The sequence below is a fragment of the Trachemys scripta genome, chromosome 2, assembly GCF_013100865.1.
Source record: "Trachemys scripta elegans isolate TJP31775 chromosome 2, CAS_Tse_1.0, whole genome shotgun sequence".
Taxonomy (NCBI): domain Eukaryota; kingdom Metazoa; phylum Chordata; order Testudines; family Emydidae; genus Trachemys; species Trachemys scripta.
This window is the reverse complement of record NC_048299.1, coordinates 152,932,092-152,951,418: the sequence shown is the minus strand read 5'-3', so window position 1 is coordinate 152,951,418 and position 19,327 is coordinate 152,932,092. Positions and strand designations below refer to the sequence as shown.

At 41.5% G+C, this 19,327-nt stretch overlaps 1 protein-coding gene across 1 annotated transcript in view; it reads left to right on the top strand.

The window, feature by feature from the left end:
- Positions 1 to 17,558, top strand: part of ATP6V1B2 (ATPase H+ transporting V1 subunit B2) — a 17,962-nt gene extending 404 nt beyond the window's left edge. Inside the window, exons 2-14 of the mRNA XM_034761941.1 lie at positions 5,967 to 6,022; positions 6,951 to 7,049; positions 7,792 to 7,885; positions 8,010 to 8,087; positions 9,075 to 9,214; positions 9,645 to 9,746; positions 10,741 to 10,838; positions 11,343 to 11,466; positions 12,219 to 12,369; positions 13,816 to 13,898; positions 14,658 to 14,762; positions 15,430 to 15,559; positions 15,682 to 17,558. Coding sequence (XP_034617832.1) covers positions 5,967 to 6,022; positions 6,951 to 7,049; positions 7,792 to 7,885; positions 8,010 to 8,087; positions 9,075 to 9,214; positions 9,645 to 9,746; positions 10,741 to 10,838; positions 11,343 to 11,466; positions 12,219 to 12,369; positions 13,816 to 13,898; positions 14,658 to 14,762; positions 15,430 to 15,559; positions 15,682 to 15,824 — 1,403 coding nt within the window. The 3' untranslated portion in view covers positions 15,825 to 17,558. The remainder of the gene's footprint in view (positions 1 to 5,966; positions 6,023 to 6,950; positions 7,050 to 7,791; positions 7,886 to 8,009; positions 8,088 to 9,074; positions 9,215 to 9,644; positions 9,747 to 10,740; positions 10,839 to 11,342; positions 11,467 to 12,218; positions 12,370 to 13,815; positions 13,899 to 14,657; positions 14,763 to 15,429; positions 15,560 to 15,681) is intronic.
- The last annotated feature ends 1,769 nt before the right edge of the window (positions 17,559 to 19,327 follow it).

Below are 19,327 nucleotides of genomic sequence, written 5' to 3'. Positions count from 1 at the left end.
TGGGCCGGGGGGGGAGGGAGCCCCATCGTACCCCAGGGCTGGGGGGGGGAGGAGAAGAGGCTGGGTCGGGGTGTGTGTGGTGGGGGGCGGGCAAGAGGCTGGTTTGGGGGGGACCCTACTGCACTCCAGGTGTGTGGGGGGGATAAGAGGCTGGGCCTGGTTCCTCGTGACCTCTGCATCCCTAACCCAGGCTCTGATTGCTAATGCGCCCTCCATCCCAGGCAGGTGGGTTAGGCCTGAGCCCCTGTTCCTGCATTTCAGAGCAGAGAGCTCCCCCATTTTTCTTGTCTATTAGACACACACACACCCATGTCTGTTGGTGCTGTCCTGTTCCCCTTGGCTGGGGTGCCCTTATCTGCTCCTCTGTCCCTGTACCCAGACCATTCTTACTGCTGTAGTCCCTCTCTGTGCCCACTGGTCCCAGTACTTCCAAGCCATCTCTTGTCCTGTCATCTGATCCATCTCTTCTCCCCAGACCAGTGTCTTGGGCTTGAGCGTCCACTGGGTGGAAATAGACCAGCTTGGCTCCAGTGTAGGTCTGTATCACAGAGTACACTTGCTCTGTTAGTTCCAGGGTCTGGGTTTGCATAGTGTAGGAATAAGAGTCAGAAGTTGGGTGTGCCTTGTGGATGGGACTGGATTTGGGGAGCAGCCCCCTGAGATTACCACCTTTTGGATGTTTATCAGCATAGTAGAGTTGACTTCCCCTGTCTGTGATAAAGCTGTACAGATTCTTATTGGGGACAGAGCACTTACTCCATATAGACAATTAGGAAAGTTGGAGGGCTTTATCTGGCTTCTTTGCACAAGTAATGGGTTTTCCTTGTAATATTACCACATGGGACTCTTGGCATAGATGAGCCATGAAATGAAAATTATAAGATATAGAGGCTATTGGAAAAGATTGTGTTGTTGGCTACATTTACTGGGCACAACCCCTTGAAGTAGCATCAATAGGGGTTATGCAGTGTTACCCACACCAGGAGCATTCTGTGTGCAGAATATGGCTGCTGACAAATTCCAGTTTCCATTTCAACAGGAATGGTTCTATAACAGGCAGATGGTGGATATTGCTCTTAGTTAGTATCCTTAAACTGGTGTGATGGTAGGTATTCTTATGGAGTATTAATTGTCCTGATTTTTACTTGAGTAAAGGACAATAAGGGATTGTGAAACATCGCTCTTCCTATGGGTTGACTAATCTGTTCCTGATCTGTTTCAAGGTCATGTGATTACACTGCAGCCTAATAGGAGTGTGAAACTGACTACATAGATATGCAAGATGTATCATACAATAAAGGACTTTTAACACATATGGACAAGTATTAAATGTGGTTTGGAGCAGGAGTTATATAACTTAATAGCTAATCATGACTGCAGTTTTCTTTATATTTTTAAGTGACTTATTTATCCAAACTCTACAGTAAATTTACGGTGTAGATACCCTGATACACCGACATAACTCCATCTTTGTGAGAGGCGTAGGGCTTACCTTGGTGAAGTTAGGGGGACACAATGTCCCTGTACACACTGCATTACTTACTTTGGCTGTTGGCTGTATTTCTTGTCAATTTCACAACTCCATGCTGGAGCCATGAAATTGACAAGAAAGCCTAGGCTGGTGGTGGGCTCCAGCTAGAGCCTGTCTGCTCCCACCTTGGCCCCTCTGCTCAAGGAGGTGAGAAGCCTGGACAGTTGTCCCTGCTTCAGAGAAACAAGAAGCCTGGGTGTCAGCTGGGCTCCCAATGGGGAGCTGAACAGAGCTGAGAACCCTGGCTTTCAGCCCTCAATGCTGCCCCTCTTCAGTTGGAGGAAGTGCTCCTAGTGAGGAGACACACCACTGACAGAAGGAGGGTAGTATGGACCTCAGCCATGTAGTAATTACTGCGTTGGCTGCAAGTCGATCCAACATAGGTTGACTTAAATTTGTAGTGCAGACATGCCCTAAGTTAGACGCTCATTCTTAATTCAAAATCAGTAAGGACACTTGAATATTTTTCTTTGGTTCTGACAAGCTCTTCATAAATAGAATTGACTCAACTGCTATAAGCTCATATGTTTTACTGGATACAGAAGCTGGAGTTTCTTCACTGTAATTGGTATGACTACTGACTTAATTTTGTGCTAATAGTAGTCAAATTTTGGATACATCTAGTTGCTAGTTATACACTATTTTGTATTTCCCTGCATGACGCAGATCAGTTTTCTGGCAGAAACTGGACATATTACTGTAAATAGTGTGAGGTGAAATTGCGGGGAGGTATGTGATTTTGTACATTAAAACTGTTGTAATTGTGAAAGTTGAGGAAAAGGGGAAATAGTGATTCTACTAGGCAGTTATTTCACAGTTCTAAATCCTTTACTGCAGTGTGGGTATGAGGAAGGCCAAAACTGATTGGAGCAGTGTTTTTGCTAGAACTCTTGATTTAGATCAGTTGAAGTTGTGTGATTAAGTAACTCTGTGAAAAAGCCTGTGTACTTAAGTAACATGAATTTTCTGACTATGTAGATAAGTAACCTCTTTGCCTTTGCTTTTTTGAGTATTTCAATTGAGTCTGAAGTCCAGATCAGTAACCATGGACCCAAAAGTCATACAAAATCATCTTCATCCAAAAGTAGAAGGGAACAGGACATGGAAGCCCAAGATACAGCCAGATGGGGTGGTTTAGTGGTTTGAGCATGGATGTTTGGAACACCTGTTCTATTTCCTGGGGGTTGAACTTAATCAACTTAGCTCTGTCTTTCTAAGGTAGAATTGCATGCAGTTTAATGTCTTTCTTGGACAAACTTTCTAAAAATTAAGTGTGTGTCTGCTCTGCATGGACAATAAAGATCCCTTGGTCATGTATCAATCAGCATGGATTTTTCAGCATTTTTCCCCCCAGAGTGACCCTTCCTCTGTTGCTGGGCACTTGCTGTCTGCTTTATACCACATATGTGGCTGCATTTTTTGTGCGGTATGTATATAGCTTGTAACACTTTGGAATCCTTTGAGATAGAAGGGTCTTTATATATGTAAAATATTACATTGAGATTTGATTGTGACCCACCTACCTCATCATTGGAATGGCTAAAATGTTATTGAAAACAGGGATTTGGAGTCAGCATGCCAAGCTGCTTGTGTGATACCAATTGATTTGATGCTGTTGAATGTAATGACTCTGGTATCTCACTGATGGACAATGTTAGGAAGGGAACTTTTCACCCTGGATCAGTGAGGAAGTGCTGACAAGACTGTCACAAGTTAAAATGTAATGTTGCTCAATATAGTTCTCTCCTGTTTTTGCAAATGTCTGGCTCCACCCTCACCCAGATTTTTTTTTAAAGTGCCATTCACATTGGGTACAAACACTGAATAGTTCTAATTCTCATAACAAGAATGAGAAGTGTTCGGTTCAGAGAAACGCAAAGTGTCTAACTTGGGACAAATGAAACATTTCCTTGTAAGTAAAAAAGATAGAGCTAGACTTCTCATCCAAATGTAATAGAATGGCTCCTATAAGCTGCTTACATAGTATAGTGTCTGATTTGTTTCATCTCCAGGTTAAAAGCTTTCAAGATTATACTATTATGCTTGTTCATCAGCAAACTCTTGTTACCTTTGTTAACACTATAAATATCACACTGTTGACATAATACAAAAAACATGATTTAGGTACACATCTTTCAATGTGTACTAAACTCTCACATTGTCTGGCCTACACTGTATTTCCAGGTCTTCATAGCCTGTTTGTATCCACAAGGGATTTGTGATCTTTCCCTAAGACTAATGGCTCCTGGTAACATTCTTTTCTTGGTCATATTAGTCTGTTTTCCCAATCTAGAAATAGCTCAACTTGCTCATCCTTTTCCCCCTGTGGTAACTGATTAATGATTACTCGCTTGCTTAGTCTTCCCTTGTGACCCTGGTAGAGGAGCCTTGTGGCTCTCAAACACTTCCTGTATTCACAGATCAAGTGAGGCTAAGCTTAAACACAGACGCTGGTGCCCTGTTTGGGAGTAATAAGGGTTCTAGTGGAATAACAGTAATCATGATTGGAAAGTCATTTCCTATTGTCAGCGTGTGCAAAGTTATGTTCTACACATTAATAGTAATGTCTTACTACCAAAAAGATGTGCCAGTTACAAGGTGAATAATAAAACCCATCCTGTAAAGTGTTGGGCTCATCTTATGCCACAGTCCCATGAGTCAATGTTTAGTGCTCACCGGAATGTTCAGAAGTAGCTGTGAAATATCCAAACCCCTGAGCAACTTAGTTACACCGACCTTAAACCCTTGTCGGCTGCGCTATGTCAACAGGAGAGCGTCTCTTGACATAGCTACTGCCTCTTGGGGAAGTGGATTACCTACCCCATCTGCGTTTCCTCACTTAAGTGCTACAGCTGCATTTGTGCAGCTGCTCTGATGCAGTGTTTTTAGTGTAGACCTACTCTGTTTGTCTAAAACATTGACTTCAGACATCTGTGCATGGCTCTACTCAGACTTGAGACAGTGCCCCTTAAATGAGCTGTGGTAAATACTATGTAATTTCTGGATTACTGACTAAAGTGAAACACCATCTTTCATGGTGCAGTCCCTTAGCTTCTCATGAGATGGTGCTGAAAGGTTCCCTTCCAGCAGCAGTTGGCATGGTATGCTGGAAAATGTTTCCCAAATGCATTGTAGGTGCTCTGAGGTTCAGCAGCTTTTGAGCAAGTGAGATTCCTCATCTGGTCACATCTGAGTGTAAATTAAACTAAATGTAATGCAGAATTTTTTGGGTGTATTTTGACATCACTAAGCAGGATACTTTACTGCTCTTGTTAAAGATGACTATTAGATTGAGTCTTGCGATAATGGCATATAGTGTTTGCTTGTTGCTTTGATCTCTGTTAAAAGACAAACACTCAGTGAGTTACTACTGCCCTTATAGATTCATAGACTCCTAGACTTTAAGGTCAGAAGGGACCATTATGATCATCTAGTCTGACCTCCTGCACAACGCAGGGCACAGAATCTCACCCTCCCACTCCCGTAATAAACCCTAACTTATGTCTGAGTTATTGAAGTCCTCAAATGGTGGTTTAAAGACCTCAAGGTGCAGAGAATCCTCCAGCAAGTGACCCGTGCCCCACGCTGCAGAGGAAGGCAAAAAACCTCCAGAGCCTCTGCCAATCTGCCCTGGAAGAAAATTCCTTCAGGACCCCAAATATGGTGATCAGCTAAACCCTGAGCATGTGGGCAAGACTCACCAGCCAGCACCTAGGAAAGAATTCTCTGTAGTAACTCAGATCCCACCCCATCTAACATCCCATCACAGGCCATTGGGCATATTTACTGCTAATAATCAAAGATCAATTAATTGCCAAAATTTAGGCTATCCCATCATACCATTCCCTTTCCTTATCCTATACTTCAAAGGTTGCTATCAGTAACTTTTTAAGGTTTTGCAATTAATTGTATAGTATTTATCTGTTAGACTTTTCCCAATTGATAAAATGTTTGTATGCATCACATTGATTACCTTTCTGATGAATTAAAATGGCAGTTAATTCACTGCATGCAGTACTATTACACAATAGTTTAGGATAGATAGGGAATTGAACTGTATCCGATGGAAAGAACAGGGCATCTAGATAGTTTTCTGTTTAAATTTGACCATATTATGTAGGTTTACATCTCTGAACTCATGGCTTTTCTCTGGTCATAAGTGGCCTCTCCAATGCTACAGCGTCCTGCAACACCACTTGAGATTATTGGTCAAGTAGGGACTCAAATAAAAGAATGCTGGTTACAGAATCACCACTACCAGGTAATGGCACTTGCTGTTCTGTTCACATAGCTTCCACTAAATATGGAAGGTCGCACAGATTCAGAGGAGATTAGATCCCCAGACATTGCAAAGTGGGTGTTCTACTACTTATTCAGCATAGAATGCTTATGCTGATTTTAATATATTGTCTGACTTGCACCTTTTATATTTCAGCATATAAAACTGTATCAGGAGTTAATGGTCCACTGGTAATCTTGGATCAAGTTAAGGTAAAAATTATTCTAATTAAATCTTCTTTTGAGTGAGATGCAGGAAAGCTGGCTTGTGATTTAGACACACATTTGAAGAGTCTTTAGCTCTGCATTCCTTGGGTCCTGTGATCTAGTTTAAACACAAGATCTTGTTTATATTCTCAACACTCAGAGCTAAATGCCAAATTTTGCTGCAGAGACTGCTTCAGGACATTGGGACAGGCTGTCAGGCACCCTAGTTGGAAAGAATGTCCTGTGGGTGAAATGGAAAGGACTATAAGACTGCAACAGTGCTTTTCATACTTCTGCATTTGAAGAGAAGTGGGGAAACTGATGCTACAGTTGAACAGTCTAAACTCTAATGAATATTCTTTTTTATCAAACTCAAATTTAATGTTAATGGTTCAAATCTTGTGAAGTACTTGGTGCATGGTATTGGATACATGAACAAAAGGAAACAATTTTAGCATATGTTTATCAAATATTTGGGGGGAGTTAGAAGGGAAGGGGTATTTCTGTTTCATAGGAGGATTGCAGGGGTTATTGGTGTTGCTTGTGGTAGACAATTTTCCCTTGCTAGAGTTCTTGGCTTCTCTTTAACATGGATCTCTGTTGTGCTTGACTAATGGCATATGGCTTCAAATAAGTTCGAGAATACGAAGACTCTTCTCAAGAGAACAGTTTCAGGCTGTCTTTAGAAAAGTTTTATTTTTGCTTGCCAGCTTCCTAAATCTACTGCTCAGATTAAGGAGCTCATCATAAAAATAGCTACATTTTTGTCAGTAAACCTTAACTGCCTTGGTGTTTCCCTTTGACTGTGAATTCCGTAAAAGATATGGTAGCTTTTTGTCTTGAGCTCTGTTAAGTCTGTTATGGATAATGTAGTAGCTCTAGTTTGTGGATTTTAACTTTTTCCCACTGTCTTACAGATTTTTTTCTGCATTAGTTTCCTAGGTATGCAGAGATTGTCCACTTGACACTTCCTGATGGCACAAAGAGAAGTGGGCAGGTTTTAGAAGTCAGCGGCTCTAAAGCTGTAGTTCAGGTAAACTAGTGCACTGAACTTTACTAGTTCACTGTAAAGACTTTTCCTTAGTGGGCATCAGTCTGGGCTATGGCAAATCTAAAGTCTTTTTAACTTTCTTGAGTCAAAACTTACTATAAATGCAAAAAACACGTGGAAATAATTAGTGGGTGGACCTGAGTAACATTCAGTTTTTGCTTTTGTTTAAAAATTAAGTAAATGTCTAATCACAATAGGGTCTTGTAGACATAAGGCAAGAGTCATACTCCATCTTCTCCATGCAGCATGTACCACCACAATGTAGATACACTGAAGCTTTACAATGCATTTGAGACACAGCTCTGTGTAGTTCTCAAAACAGCTGTTAATAGTTACCACTGTATTCCTACTTACCTGAAGAGCTTTACTGTGTAGGCAGAAGAAAATGATCTTAAATTTTAAAGACGTGATCCCTGATAGCCACTGGCATTCTTGGCAACTTCTTTTTACAGGTCATGTGTAAAATATATTTTTATACAATGCTGCTTTCTATACATACCTGTACAAATGAACAGTTTCTAAATGGTCTTGGAAATTCCTTTATTACACAGGTCTACCTTGCTTTTGCTGCTTGTTGGTTAATCCATTGCTTGTTGTGTTAGAGAATCACTGACCTTGTATATTTCCATCCCATCTGTTATAACTCTTTGCACAATGTTTTTATCTACCTATACTAAAGGAACATTTATCCATTTCACCTGGTGTCTCTTCTGATATATTGCAGGTATTTGAGGGAACTTCGGGTATTGACGCTAAGAAAACATCTTGTGAATTTACTGGGGATATTCTCCGAACCCCAGTATCTGAGGATATGCTTGGTATGCACTAGATCTTGCTCTTTGGATTGAACAGATTTATTTTCATGTAATACTACTGCAGATGGGAAAACAACTAGGTAACTACTGTCCTGTTCATATCATAATCTTGTTACTGTTTTTGCAGGTCGTGTATTTAATGGATCAGGAAAACCTATTGACAGAGGTCCCATTGTCTTGGCTGAAGATTACTTGGACATTATGGGTATGTTTTTTTTAATCTGTTTTGGTTTCTGGTAGCATGAATCTTGCTTTCTGCTTTTGAGTAATCTTAGTGACAGGCTTGTAACTGAACATATGAATGCTAATTGGCAGCATAAATGAAAACAGTGGCTTGCTGAAGAGTATTTAGAACTTTACTGAGTAAATCACTAGTGATGCCAGAGAAATAGAGGAAAGTGGGATGACAGAGATGGCCTCTATGCATCCTCTCCCAAACCAGAAGGTTTGAGACAATTCAGTTAATCTGTCGATTGGCTGAAGCAGAGAGAAGATCAGGGGGTGCTCTGAAGCTGCACAGATATAAAGAGTAAGCTTCCTTTCAGTTTGAACCTCTGGTTCAAAAACTATTCATGGTACCCATTTCTGGCAGGAAGCAAGAGGCTGACTTTTGACTTGAATTCCCTTATGTACTCTACACAAAAGGCAGTGACAAGCCACTTTTCAGAGGCCTCTGCAAATGAAACAATAGCCCTAAAATCATGCAGAAGGCGTACAAAGTACTGAGTGCCCAGTAACTCATCAGGAAGTTGTTCATAAACTGTTAAGATGGGCCCACAGGGCAAGTGGTCTGTTTTTTTCCTACAGTAATGCATGGCAGTTCTTAATTAGGGAGAGTGCTTTGGTTAAATGGCTTAATAGTGCTAACTATAATAGGCTTGTGGTAACGTTCCCCCAAAGATAAGAGGGTGTTAATTTCCCTCCAAGGAGTAGGATGACCGTATCCTATCCTTTTTGTCTGCATGCATATAAAATGCCAAACTGATAAATGATCTCATGACCAATAAAAAAAAGTCAATGGACTAAGTTCAAACTAGAACCAAAAGTGTCTGGTGAGCTAAAGTGTCTGTGGTTCTAAATGCGGTGCATTTTTGTAGCCTTATTTTGAAACCTTGCCTTGAAACCTTTATTAATCTATGCATTGTTAAAGTTAGATAAATAATGTGGCGGCTTCTCTGTGAAAATACAATAGGTCAACCAATCAATCCTCAGTGTCGAATCTACCCAGAAGAGATGATTCAGACTGGCATTTCTGCAATAGATGGCATGAACAGCATTGCCAGAGGACAGAAAATTCCCATATTCTCTGCTGCTGGTTTGCCCCATAATGAGGTGGGTGCTTTTATGGAGCTCTGACAGCCTTGGGGAAAACTAGCTGCTGGAGACATTCAGTTCTGCAGTGCAAAGAATTTAAAATAAATGAGCTATGTGATGTTACAGGTGGGGAGACGCTAAGAATATTTGTGTGTGTAAAATATGCACAAATTGACACAAAGCTTTAAAACAGAGTAAGTCCTGCTCTCTCAAGATGCTGCTTCTCAAATGATGATTGGCCAGATACTACATAATCTTCCTATTCTAGCACCAGTTTTCTGCTGTCCGTTTTCTCTTGCTTTTGGCCTCAGAGCAAAGTTCTGGGAGACCATTTGTATTTATCCATGTCAAAAAGTGATTTATTCTGTACTGTTAGTCTGTACAGTAGATAAACAAATGTGCAACTTACTACAGTAGACTTATGCAGCTCCTTCTGCATTCCTCTCAGATTGCGGCTCAGATATGTCGCCAGGCTGGCTTAGTGAAGAAATCCAAAGATGTGATGGACTACAGTGAAGATAACTTCGCCATTGTGTTTGCTGCTATGGGTGTAAGTACCATTATGCTTAGGTACATCATAAAAGTGGTTTCTTTCCAATACTTTCAGAACTGAATAAGATTGATCAATCAATCCAGTTTGCTATTTCACTGGAATTATGAGAACATAATTTTTTAGAGGTACTCGTCACATTTTAGGTCAGTCTGTACTATGCTGTTGTAAAAGCAATACTATTATCCAGGCTGATAAGTCTACCTGTCAAAGTCTGATGGGAGAATGCTTCATGGGGTAGAATGGTATCTGTAAGAATAGGTGATTCCATTGTAATTGGAACACAAGAGGAGAACATTTTAAATGATCCTAAGCACTGCCTTTTTAAAAACTTAGTTAACTGTGTAAATTGCTCAGATTGCAACTCCTACCACAATTGAAGGGGAAACTTTAATGTATCAGGATATTCTGTTGCTGTCTGTAGCAAGCCATCCTGCTGAGAAATCTAAACGCTCTGTTTCTTAACATATTATGCATCTGTTTTGTAGTGTCATTGCATTGTCACATTCTCAGATTAGGTGGAGGCAGAATTGTTGTCATTTTGGTCTCACTCCAAATTCTTGGCACAGTGCTTTCTAAAGAGCAATATCACAGTTACTTGAATGGTAGGATGACAATGCACATGCATCCAAGCTAGATCTCTCTGGAGTTGTGCAGGACATCTGACTGTCAGAGGATTGTTTCATGTTCCTCCCCCTCGGTTGACAATTGTCTTCACCTGACTAGGCTTGGTCATGAATAAGGCAAGAGATTTCATCTCTACCCCTCCTACCACATTTGGTCCTGAGCGCTGATTCCTTTGACAATATATTGCACTATGGATAGACTGTCCAACTTTATTCTTAGTCACAGGTTGACTGAAAGGATGGGCTGGTAGTATAGATACTAAAGGCTTGCGCCAGCTCTGAACCAATCTTTAAATTCCGATTATATAAAGTAAGTTATTTAAAACAGTTTCCCTGTTTGCAAATGACTACTTGATATTGTGGTTTAGGTGAACATGGAAACGGCTCGGTTCTTCAAATCTGACTTTGAGGAAAATGGCTCCATGGACAACGTGTGTCTGTTCTTGAACTTGGCCAATGATCCAACGTAAGTAGGTAAAATGGATGTTTTTCCCAGCCAGAAATGTGGAGAACTGGTGCACTGGAAACATGTCACTATGGTGTCCAAAAGCTGCTGGAAATTGGTTTTGAGAACCTTAGAATCATAGGGTTAGAAGGGAACATAATGGTAATCTAGTCTAACCTCCTGCCAAGATGCAGGATTTTTGTCTAAACTATTCAAGACAGATGCCTATCCAGCCTTCTTTTGAAAGCCTCCAATGAAGGAGCTTCCACAACACTCCGAGACATCTGTTCCATTGTCCTTAAAAGAAGTCACATTACTGGCTTGTCAAATATCTTGTGTTAGTGACAGTAGGCTCTGAGATACTATAGACCTGGTCACTAATTATGTGCATTCCAATTAGTATATTGAGGGTTCACAGGGCTCCTAACCTGTTTCCCCTCTTACTTTTGAGTTGTGCTGTTCAGTATATGCAGTTGTAACTTCAAAGTTTTGGGTAGTGTTGAACATGCCATTCTGTCCTTTCAGCATTGAGCGTATTATCACCCCTCGACTTGCTCTAACCACCGCTGAGTTCTTGGCCTATCAGTGTGAGAAGCACGTACTGGTCATTCTGACGGATATGAGCTCCTATGCTGAAGCTCTACGAGAGGTACTTGTTCCTGTTTAGCAGATAAATGTGTCTGCCTGTTAGGCATCCTCCAAAAAGGGCTGAGATCTACTGGGAGCATAAAATGAGTAATTTATTCAGCAAACATCTAGCTGTTCTTCAGTCCTTTTTGAGAAGGATACATAATTCATTTAAAAAAGCTAGTCTGTCAGGTTTTAAGTTATTCCTAACAAGTTAGTCTAGATCCAGGCATGGACAGTACATACCGCTGACTTTCCACATTCCATGTTAAACCAGACACCTGTAACGTGGGCTGGGTCAGAAATAACAGTGCACAGGAATCTCCCGTTTCAAAACTAATTTATCCAGTTGCTTATAGCTCTAGTGGGAAAACGTATAAAAATTACTGGTGTTTGCATGCAAGGTTAAGCTACTTCTGCATTTCTCAGGCTTCTGAAACTAGCCAGAACTGTGTCATAAAGCATTGCAAAATTGGCTTGTCTGCCTGGATATATAATTCATTTGTAGTGGAGACTGGTTCAGTAGTTCCTTGTTAACCTTGCAGTCAATTTCTGATCAGCATTACAGGATCTGTTTTACACAGGGAATGATCTTCATGCCTGGCTTGTGGGTGCTCTCTTGTAGAGGATTTGAATAGCTGTATTTTGGCACCACCATGTGGCAGGTCCTGTTAATTATTAATATAACTTTATTGGATGCGGTGGTGGACTTTGTGGTGGTTGTGCCTGTACTCTGTGGTGAGCTTTGAGTAACTTTGCCTGAATTGCCTGCAGGTTTCAGCAGCTAGAGAGGAAGTGCCTGGCCGACGTGGCTTCCCTGGTTACATGTACACTGACTTGGCCACTATATATGAGCGAGCTGGACGTGTGGAAGGCAGGAATGGCTCCATTACTCAGATTCCTATTCTTACTATGCCCAATGATGGTGAGTCCTGGGCATTGCTTTTCCCTGGGAATAGATCTGCTTTTCACATATGGGCATGTAACATCACTTACTTGTGTCATGTAGTTCTTGGATGTTTTAGCGCTACTGCTGTGTGCATTCCATGGGAGGGTATTGATTGAGGATAATCACATGATGCCTGATTCATACTAGTCAGGAGGCTGGAGTTGCTAGTTTTAATCATAGGACTGGAAGGGACCTCGAGGTCTTCTAGTCCAGTCCTCTGCACTCAAGGCAGGACCAAGCATTATCTAGACCATCTACGACAAGTCTGTCCAACCTGCTCTTAATCTCCAATGCCTGAGATTCTACAATCATTAAGTTCCTTCCCCTTATTGGGTACTGGAGCTCCTTTAGACTTTGGATAAAGATCTGCAACCTCAGTGTTGGCCAAGAAGAGAAGCTGTACCTTAACAGTAAAAACGTGTCCATCCTATTGTGCAACATATAACATCTCAAAGGAATCAGATCTGTCCTACAGCTGAGGTGCTCATCTGTGTGTGCAGTATTGTAGCTGTGTTGGTCTCAGGATATTAGATAAGGTGTGAGGCAATATCTTTTATTGGATCCACTTCTGTTCTTGAAAGAGACAAGCTTTTGAATTTATGCACCGCTCTGAAGACCCGAAGTGCTCTGTGTAAGCACAAAAGCTTGTCTTTCACCAACAGAAGTTGGTCCAGTACAAGGTATTACTTCATCCACTTTGTTTCTAGTGCTCTTATATGGTCAGGCCAAATCCCATCAGGCTCAAGAGATGTTTCAAAGAGTTAGAAGTACTCTAATTTCAGCATCCTCGAGAACCAGTTGGAGAGATCATGTATTAAGAGCATTGGATCACCTCAGAGTTTTGGGGAAAAAAAATATGCACAATAGCATCTCGCATACAAAATACTTTAGTTCTCCTCACTCTTGAGGTATATGAAGTATCATACCATCTATCAAATGGGCAGTGAGGCACAAAGGTGAGATGACTTTCCCTTTCAATCTTTTGCATGGTAAAGCAACTGCATGTGTCCAGCAATTGGGTAACTAGCAATTTCAAGATGACGTACAGAACAGACTGTCCCTGTAATAATGCATTGCATTGTTTCTAGTAATGGCAGTGCTGCCTAAGATTTTAGAATGCCCCTTACATTGGTTTAACAAGCCTATTGGTGGCTTTTATCAAGTCATTTCGTCCCTTTCCTTAGTGGATGTATTTCTACCTAGTTAAGACTGTTTTGTCATCCTCTGCTTTCTTATGTGCAGTATTTGAATTAGCTTCAAGGCATTTTAAATGGCATACTAATTACATTAGATTATTATGGTATTTAAAGTAAAATATGCTGTTCATACAGCTTTTATAAAGCTGACACATCAGAGTGGCTTTGGCTGGCAATATAAAAAGCAGGGTCTGAAAACTTAACATAAAACCACTTCCTCTTGCAGATATTACTCATCCCATCCCTGACTTGACTGGATACATTACTGAGGGGCAGATCTACGTGGATAGGCAGCTGCACAACAGACAAGTAGGTACCACACCTCTGAGCAATCTTACATGCAAAGTTCTTAGAAGAATGCAGACTAAAACTAACTATTGGCTGGTTCTTCTGACAAAAGATATTAGAGGAAGGACTTTTATAATACTGGTCTGGTTGAGGTTGCAGGTCCTCCTCTTTAGAAGTAGGCAGCCCTGGGGGAGAAGATGCCATAGATTGAAGACTGTAGGTCTAAAAGCAATTGCCTGTTTAATAGAACTGAGTGTCTGAATTACTTGCCATGTGTAAGCTGTCCACTCTGACTTCTTGCTAAGTTTACTTTGCAATGATAACAGATTACAAAGATCCTCTTTGTAGGTTTACAAATCCCTTCCTTACAAATCCCCTCCTGAACTTGAGGGCCAGTCCAAAATGACCACTTCTCAGACTTTCCAGGTTGTGCTATTTCTTTCCATTCTCAGGAGAACTTTAATCTTCATGAGCTAGCTCTTAGGAAGTGGTTTGTATCTGAATTAATACAAAGTTGCAGAAACCATATTTATGAATTTTTGGTGCTGGTACATGCAAACTCACAACACTGAATACATCGAAGTGCTAGAAGCAGCAGATACCAGGCTACTGGCTTTTTGAACAGTAGTGTGAATGTCACCAACTTTCTCTCAAGTCTCTATACTATGAACAGATTGTAGGGTACATGTAGGAAGAAAACTTTCATGTAACTAACCAATAATGTTGAGCTTCCACGTGTTTTTTAGTGTTATCCATTAACTTTCTTTTCTCCTCCCAAAGATTTACCCACCTATTAATGTGTTACCCTCCTTGTCTCGACTGATGAAGTCTGCTATTGGAGAGGGTATGACCAGGAAGGACCATTCAGATGTGTCCAACCAGCTGGTATGCATTACCTTTCTTATGTGGAATCTGTATTGAGCTGTACATACACCTGTGCTGCGTCTGTCAAGCACCCTGAAAAGGATCAGACTGGCTAGCACTTTCAAATCTGAAGCCGCTTCACACCTTAAAGCTGAGATTCTGTTGTAGTCCACTGATAGCCTTTGTACAAATCTGTTCTATAAGTGACAGACTCCTCCCATTTGGTCTGCTGCTACAAGCCCTTTTCAGTTACTAGGCTTTGTGCACAGACAATATGTAGGCTCTTAATGTACCAATAAATAGTCTGTGGAGTTCTTTCCAGGCTCATTGTGCCAAATGCTGCTTTATCTTTCCACACCAACCACCCTGTTGATGTATTTTGTGCAGTGTCATATTATCCAGCAGATGCTGTATATACAGTTAGTCAACTTTTAATTTTTGTTCCTTAAGTAACTTACTCTAAGGCTCTGACACTGCACCCAAAACTGTCGTGTCTGGGCCATGTCATGCTGTTTCTTGCTTCCCCATCCCTCAGCTCTCTTTAAAATCATAAAGACTCTGGAATAAAAGCCCCAAATTCTGTTGTCCTATCCACCCAGTACACTGTTGGTTCTGTACGGCACTCCTTGTAACATAGGTCAAACGCCTCATAATCTTGCTTTCTCCCCTGTTTTCCCCTCCCTTCTAGTATGCCTGCTATGCTATTGGAAAGGATGTGCAAGCTATGAAGGCTGTAGTTGGTGAGGAAGCTCTTAGCTCAGATGATCTTCTTTATCTGGAGTTTCTGCAGAAGTTTGAAAGGAACTTCATAGCTCAGGGTAAGTATGTCTAAAGTATATGGGACATACTCTGCAAGGCACTCAAACCATGGAGTGACCAGGTCTTGTCTTTGACACGGACCTCTGAGCTGCTCCCATAATTTAGTCTCTTACCTCTTCAGGTCCTTATGAAAATCGCACTGTTTATGAGACCCTGGACATTGGCTGGCAGCTTCTGCGAATCTTCCCCAAAGAGATGCTAAAGAGAATTCCTCAGAGCACCCTGGCAGAGTTCTACCCTCGAGACTCCACTGCAAAGCACTAGCCACGGCTTCATCTCTAGCTCTGTACTCTGTGAAAGGCTGTTTATTTTCCTCTTTCATGTGTTGGTGTTTACTTGTCACTCCTGTAATTAAAACCAAGAATAAGTGACATGTTGTGCCAGTGTTCCTGATGTGTTAAGCTGATAAGAATTTAAAATATCTCTTTCCAAATCCTGGATCTTCAGTGGTTTTGGTAAAATTTCCTGAGGGGAAGAAGCTTCAAAGTCACCTATCTTTATAGATGTATGTAATTGCAGTTACTATAATTATGTCTTCTAGACTGACTTCCTTTAAATCATCTCAGGAGAGGGATTACCAGAAGCTGCACTTGGTCTCTAAACCAGGAACAAATATAACTAGTTATTTAGGGGGAGCCAAGGAGCAAGTGGTAGCCCCCCTCTTGCCCAGAGCATCTGCATTCAGCCTGATCATGTGCTGCTGCTGTGCTGTTGCCTAGAACAGATGGCACTCTGTGCTGACCTGCTATTGTGATGGATGGACAGACTAGCAAGAGGAAAGTTGGCTACATGGCAGTGTACATCTGATACCAGAACACAATTCACTGTTGGCTTTAATTAGAGCTGTGGGATCCTTGATCATTTTGCTGCTGTCCCCAGAGTTATGCATATATGAAGTTGCAACATTTGCACAAATAATGCTTTCCAAGTAGCACAGCAAGATTCCTACCTCTTCAGAGATCCAAAGCAGTAGGTCTCTATATGAGGATCATAGGTTTTGTCCTTATCTTGGACTAGGGAGTCAATCAACCTGTTGACCTGCCCCTTGGAAAAGGTGGAGAAGCAGGAAACTTACTCCAACCATTCCACTCCCTGAAATATAGAAATCACAAATGTGAAAAGGGGCTAAAGCCCAGCGCTGTCCCAAATCATGCAAACGCCTGATAGTACAACACTGTAGACTGTCCAAAGCTTCAAACTCTCCTCCGTACAAAACTGAACTGTTATCCCATTATAGGAGACAACCTTATACCAGGTCCTCCAGATACAGTTGTATTGGTAGTGTTGTGGGGGGCCCCAGTTAATTTTGTAATTTAGAAGTCTTGTACGAAATGATGCAGAGGGGCAGAAGGCAACTCTTGGTACCTATGAAAGGATATTTTGAATTCTGTGTTAAATCATTCTCTGGATGACATTGGGCCTTAAACCATGTTTTAACTTTGGTTTAAATCACCCTTCCAAATATGGATTTGGCTAGCCAGTTTAGATCCAGCCAAACAGTTAAGTGTTTCCAAAACACTCCTAACCCAGCCAGTATCTCCATGCTTGGAATTACTTTAAATCAGGTTCAAAGCCCACTGCAGAGAGGGTTTTAGAGTTCCTTATTTGCTTTCCATTTCCAGGCTAATCTGGTCAGTTCAAGTTATTTTGTCTATCCATGCATGAGTTGCAAACCACATTAGTACCTGCCTAGACAGGTGTTAAACTCAGAGGTGTAACATGGTTTAAACTGTGCCGAATACCCTGACTTCAGCTTGTCCCTGATGTTGCCCTGCAGCTCTGTCCTGTGCAGGTCTAACTTTCTATTGTTTGGTCTCCGTAACTCGGGTGCAATAGCAGTTTCTTTAGTGCATTCCATCTTAAAGCTGTATCAATTCTATTTTTCTTGGGGAGGGGGGAATGGGAAGGTGTTAGCATGAGAATATTTTAATGTAGAAAATGTGATATCTGAATAAGTTAAATATGAAAAATAAATGTTGAAGAAATCAAGTCTCAGTGGCTCTATAGTTAAAAGATGCTTTCCTATGAAGTCATTTGGAATAGACAGCAGGAATATCTCCCAATTCCAGTGAAACCATTTTACACACACATCCGCTACGCTAAACTACAAAACTTGAGACCTACTGGTTAAAATTGTAGCAAATCTTCCTCACATTTGCAGGCAAATTTTACATGAGACCTGATCCTGCACACATCTCCTTCATTTCCCAACTACAGTTATGGGGGTGGTACTGGTGCATAAAGAGGCATTGGCACAAAATAGCTCTGCACCTAGAGGACATTTATCCCTGGATTAAATCTTTAATTCTACAAACATGTAACAGTGGACATTGAAACTTGGATAATTACCATGTCTAACGTGTAGACTTAAGACTAACTGTCCCCAGTATTAGCTGTAGTGACTCAGTGCTCTCATATAGCCATGAGCCCATCTTCCAGTTTCTGAAATACACTGGAAGCTTAGAGTGTGAGGTTGGTTTTATGGTAAGGGGGAGAGGAATGGGACTAGGCAGACCCTGGTTCTATTCCTGGATCTTCCTGTGCAACCAAGGCCAAATCTCTTCTGCCATTTCTTCAAAAGGGAATAAGATACAGTCAATGAATTAGCTTCAGTTACCAACATTCATAGTGGCTTTTGAACTGATGATTGTTTTATGAAAATGGAAAATATTACAGAAGTACAGACCTCCTGAGAAGCATATATTATGGTGCTGGGTTCCTGACAACATCTAACAGAGGGGAGAGGAGATGGCAAGGAGTAGGGGGTAGCAACCACCTAGCTTTCTTCCAGTGGCAGGATCACAACCAAACCTGCTCTGAAAATTGCCTGGATCATCTTGGGTCTGTGCACAGAGCCAAGCACTAGTCAATGACTATGGTTTCTTCATGGCTCTCCACTAATGCAAATAATTTGTCTCATGACAGTTTCTTCTCAGAATAAAGGTAGGACAGATACCAAAGTTCAGTATAAGCCTTTCCTTCAGATTTCATTGTGAGCATTTTCTGAGGTCTCTACTCAAATTTGTATGGCAGGTGTCTTGTTACATGTCTACAGGGCTCTGCTGCTGTATTAACAAAAGGTGGAGGGTTGTGCTAGCAAATAAGTTGGTCTCTACCCTTCTCCCCCCAACACTTCCACTGCTGGGAGTGCTGCTCTAGCTCGGAACGGGTCTAGATGGCAGGGTGGGTAAAACAGCAGGAGCTGCTTGTGCTCTGCCATAGTATCCCCATTGTTGCTGCTGCCGGTGGGGAAAATATAGAGAAGGCCATAGAGTGGAATTGAGCTAGTGTTACATGCCCCACAATTGATACAAACCTGCCTCTGGAGGAGGAAAAAACCCTGCACTTTAGCATGTCACCAAAACTGTCCTGACACTACAATGCCTCACCCACCTTGTCTCATTGAAATATCCAGCTCTGTGTAGCTCAAAAGCTTGTCTCTGACTAACAGAAGTTGGGCCAAGAAAATACCTCACCCACCTTGTCTCTCTAATAGTGTGACCAACATGACTACAACCCCACATACCCAATTCACTGACTTTACCCCATTATGGGAGTACACTATCCCAAAGGCAAATGAACGTAGCACAAGTCCTTACCATACTCCTCTGTGGAGTGAGTTCACAATGTGTCAGGGTCACTAGCATTAACAGTTTCTGCTGAAAGTCAGGTGGGTGATTGACTCATCCTACCTTTAAGCCAGTTATCTCATCCTGCCTCCTGGCTAGGGTGATATAGTCTGCAAAACATGAGCATTTGAATGGCCA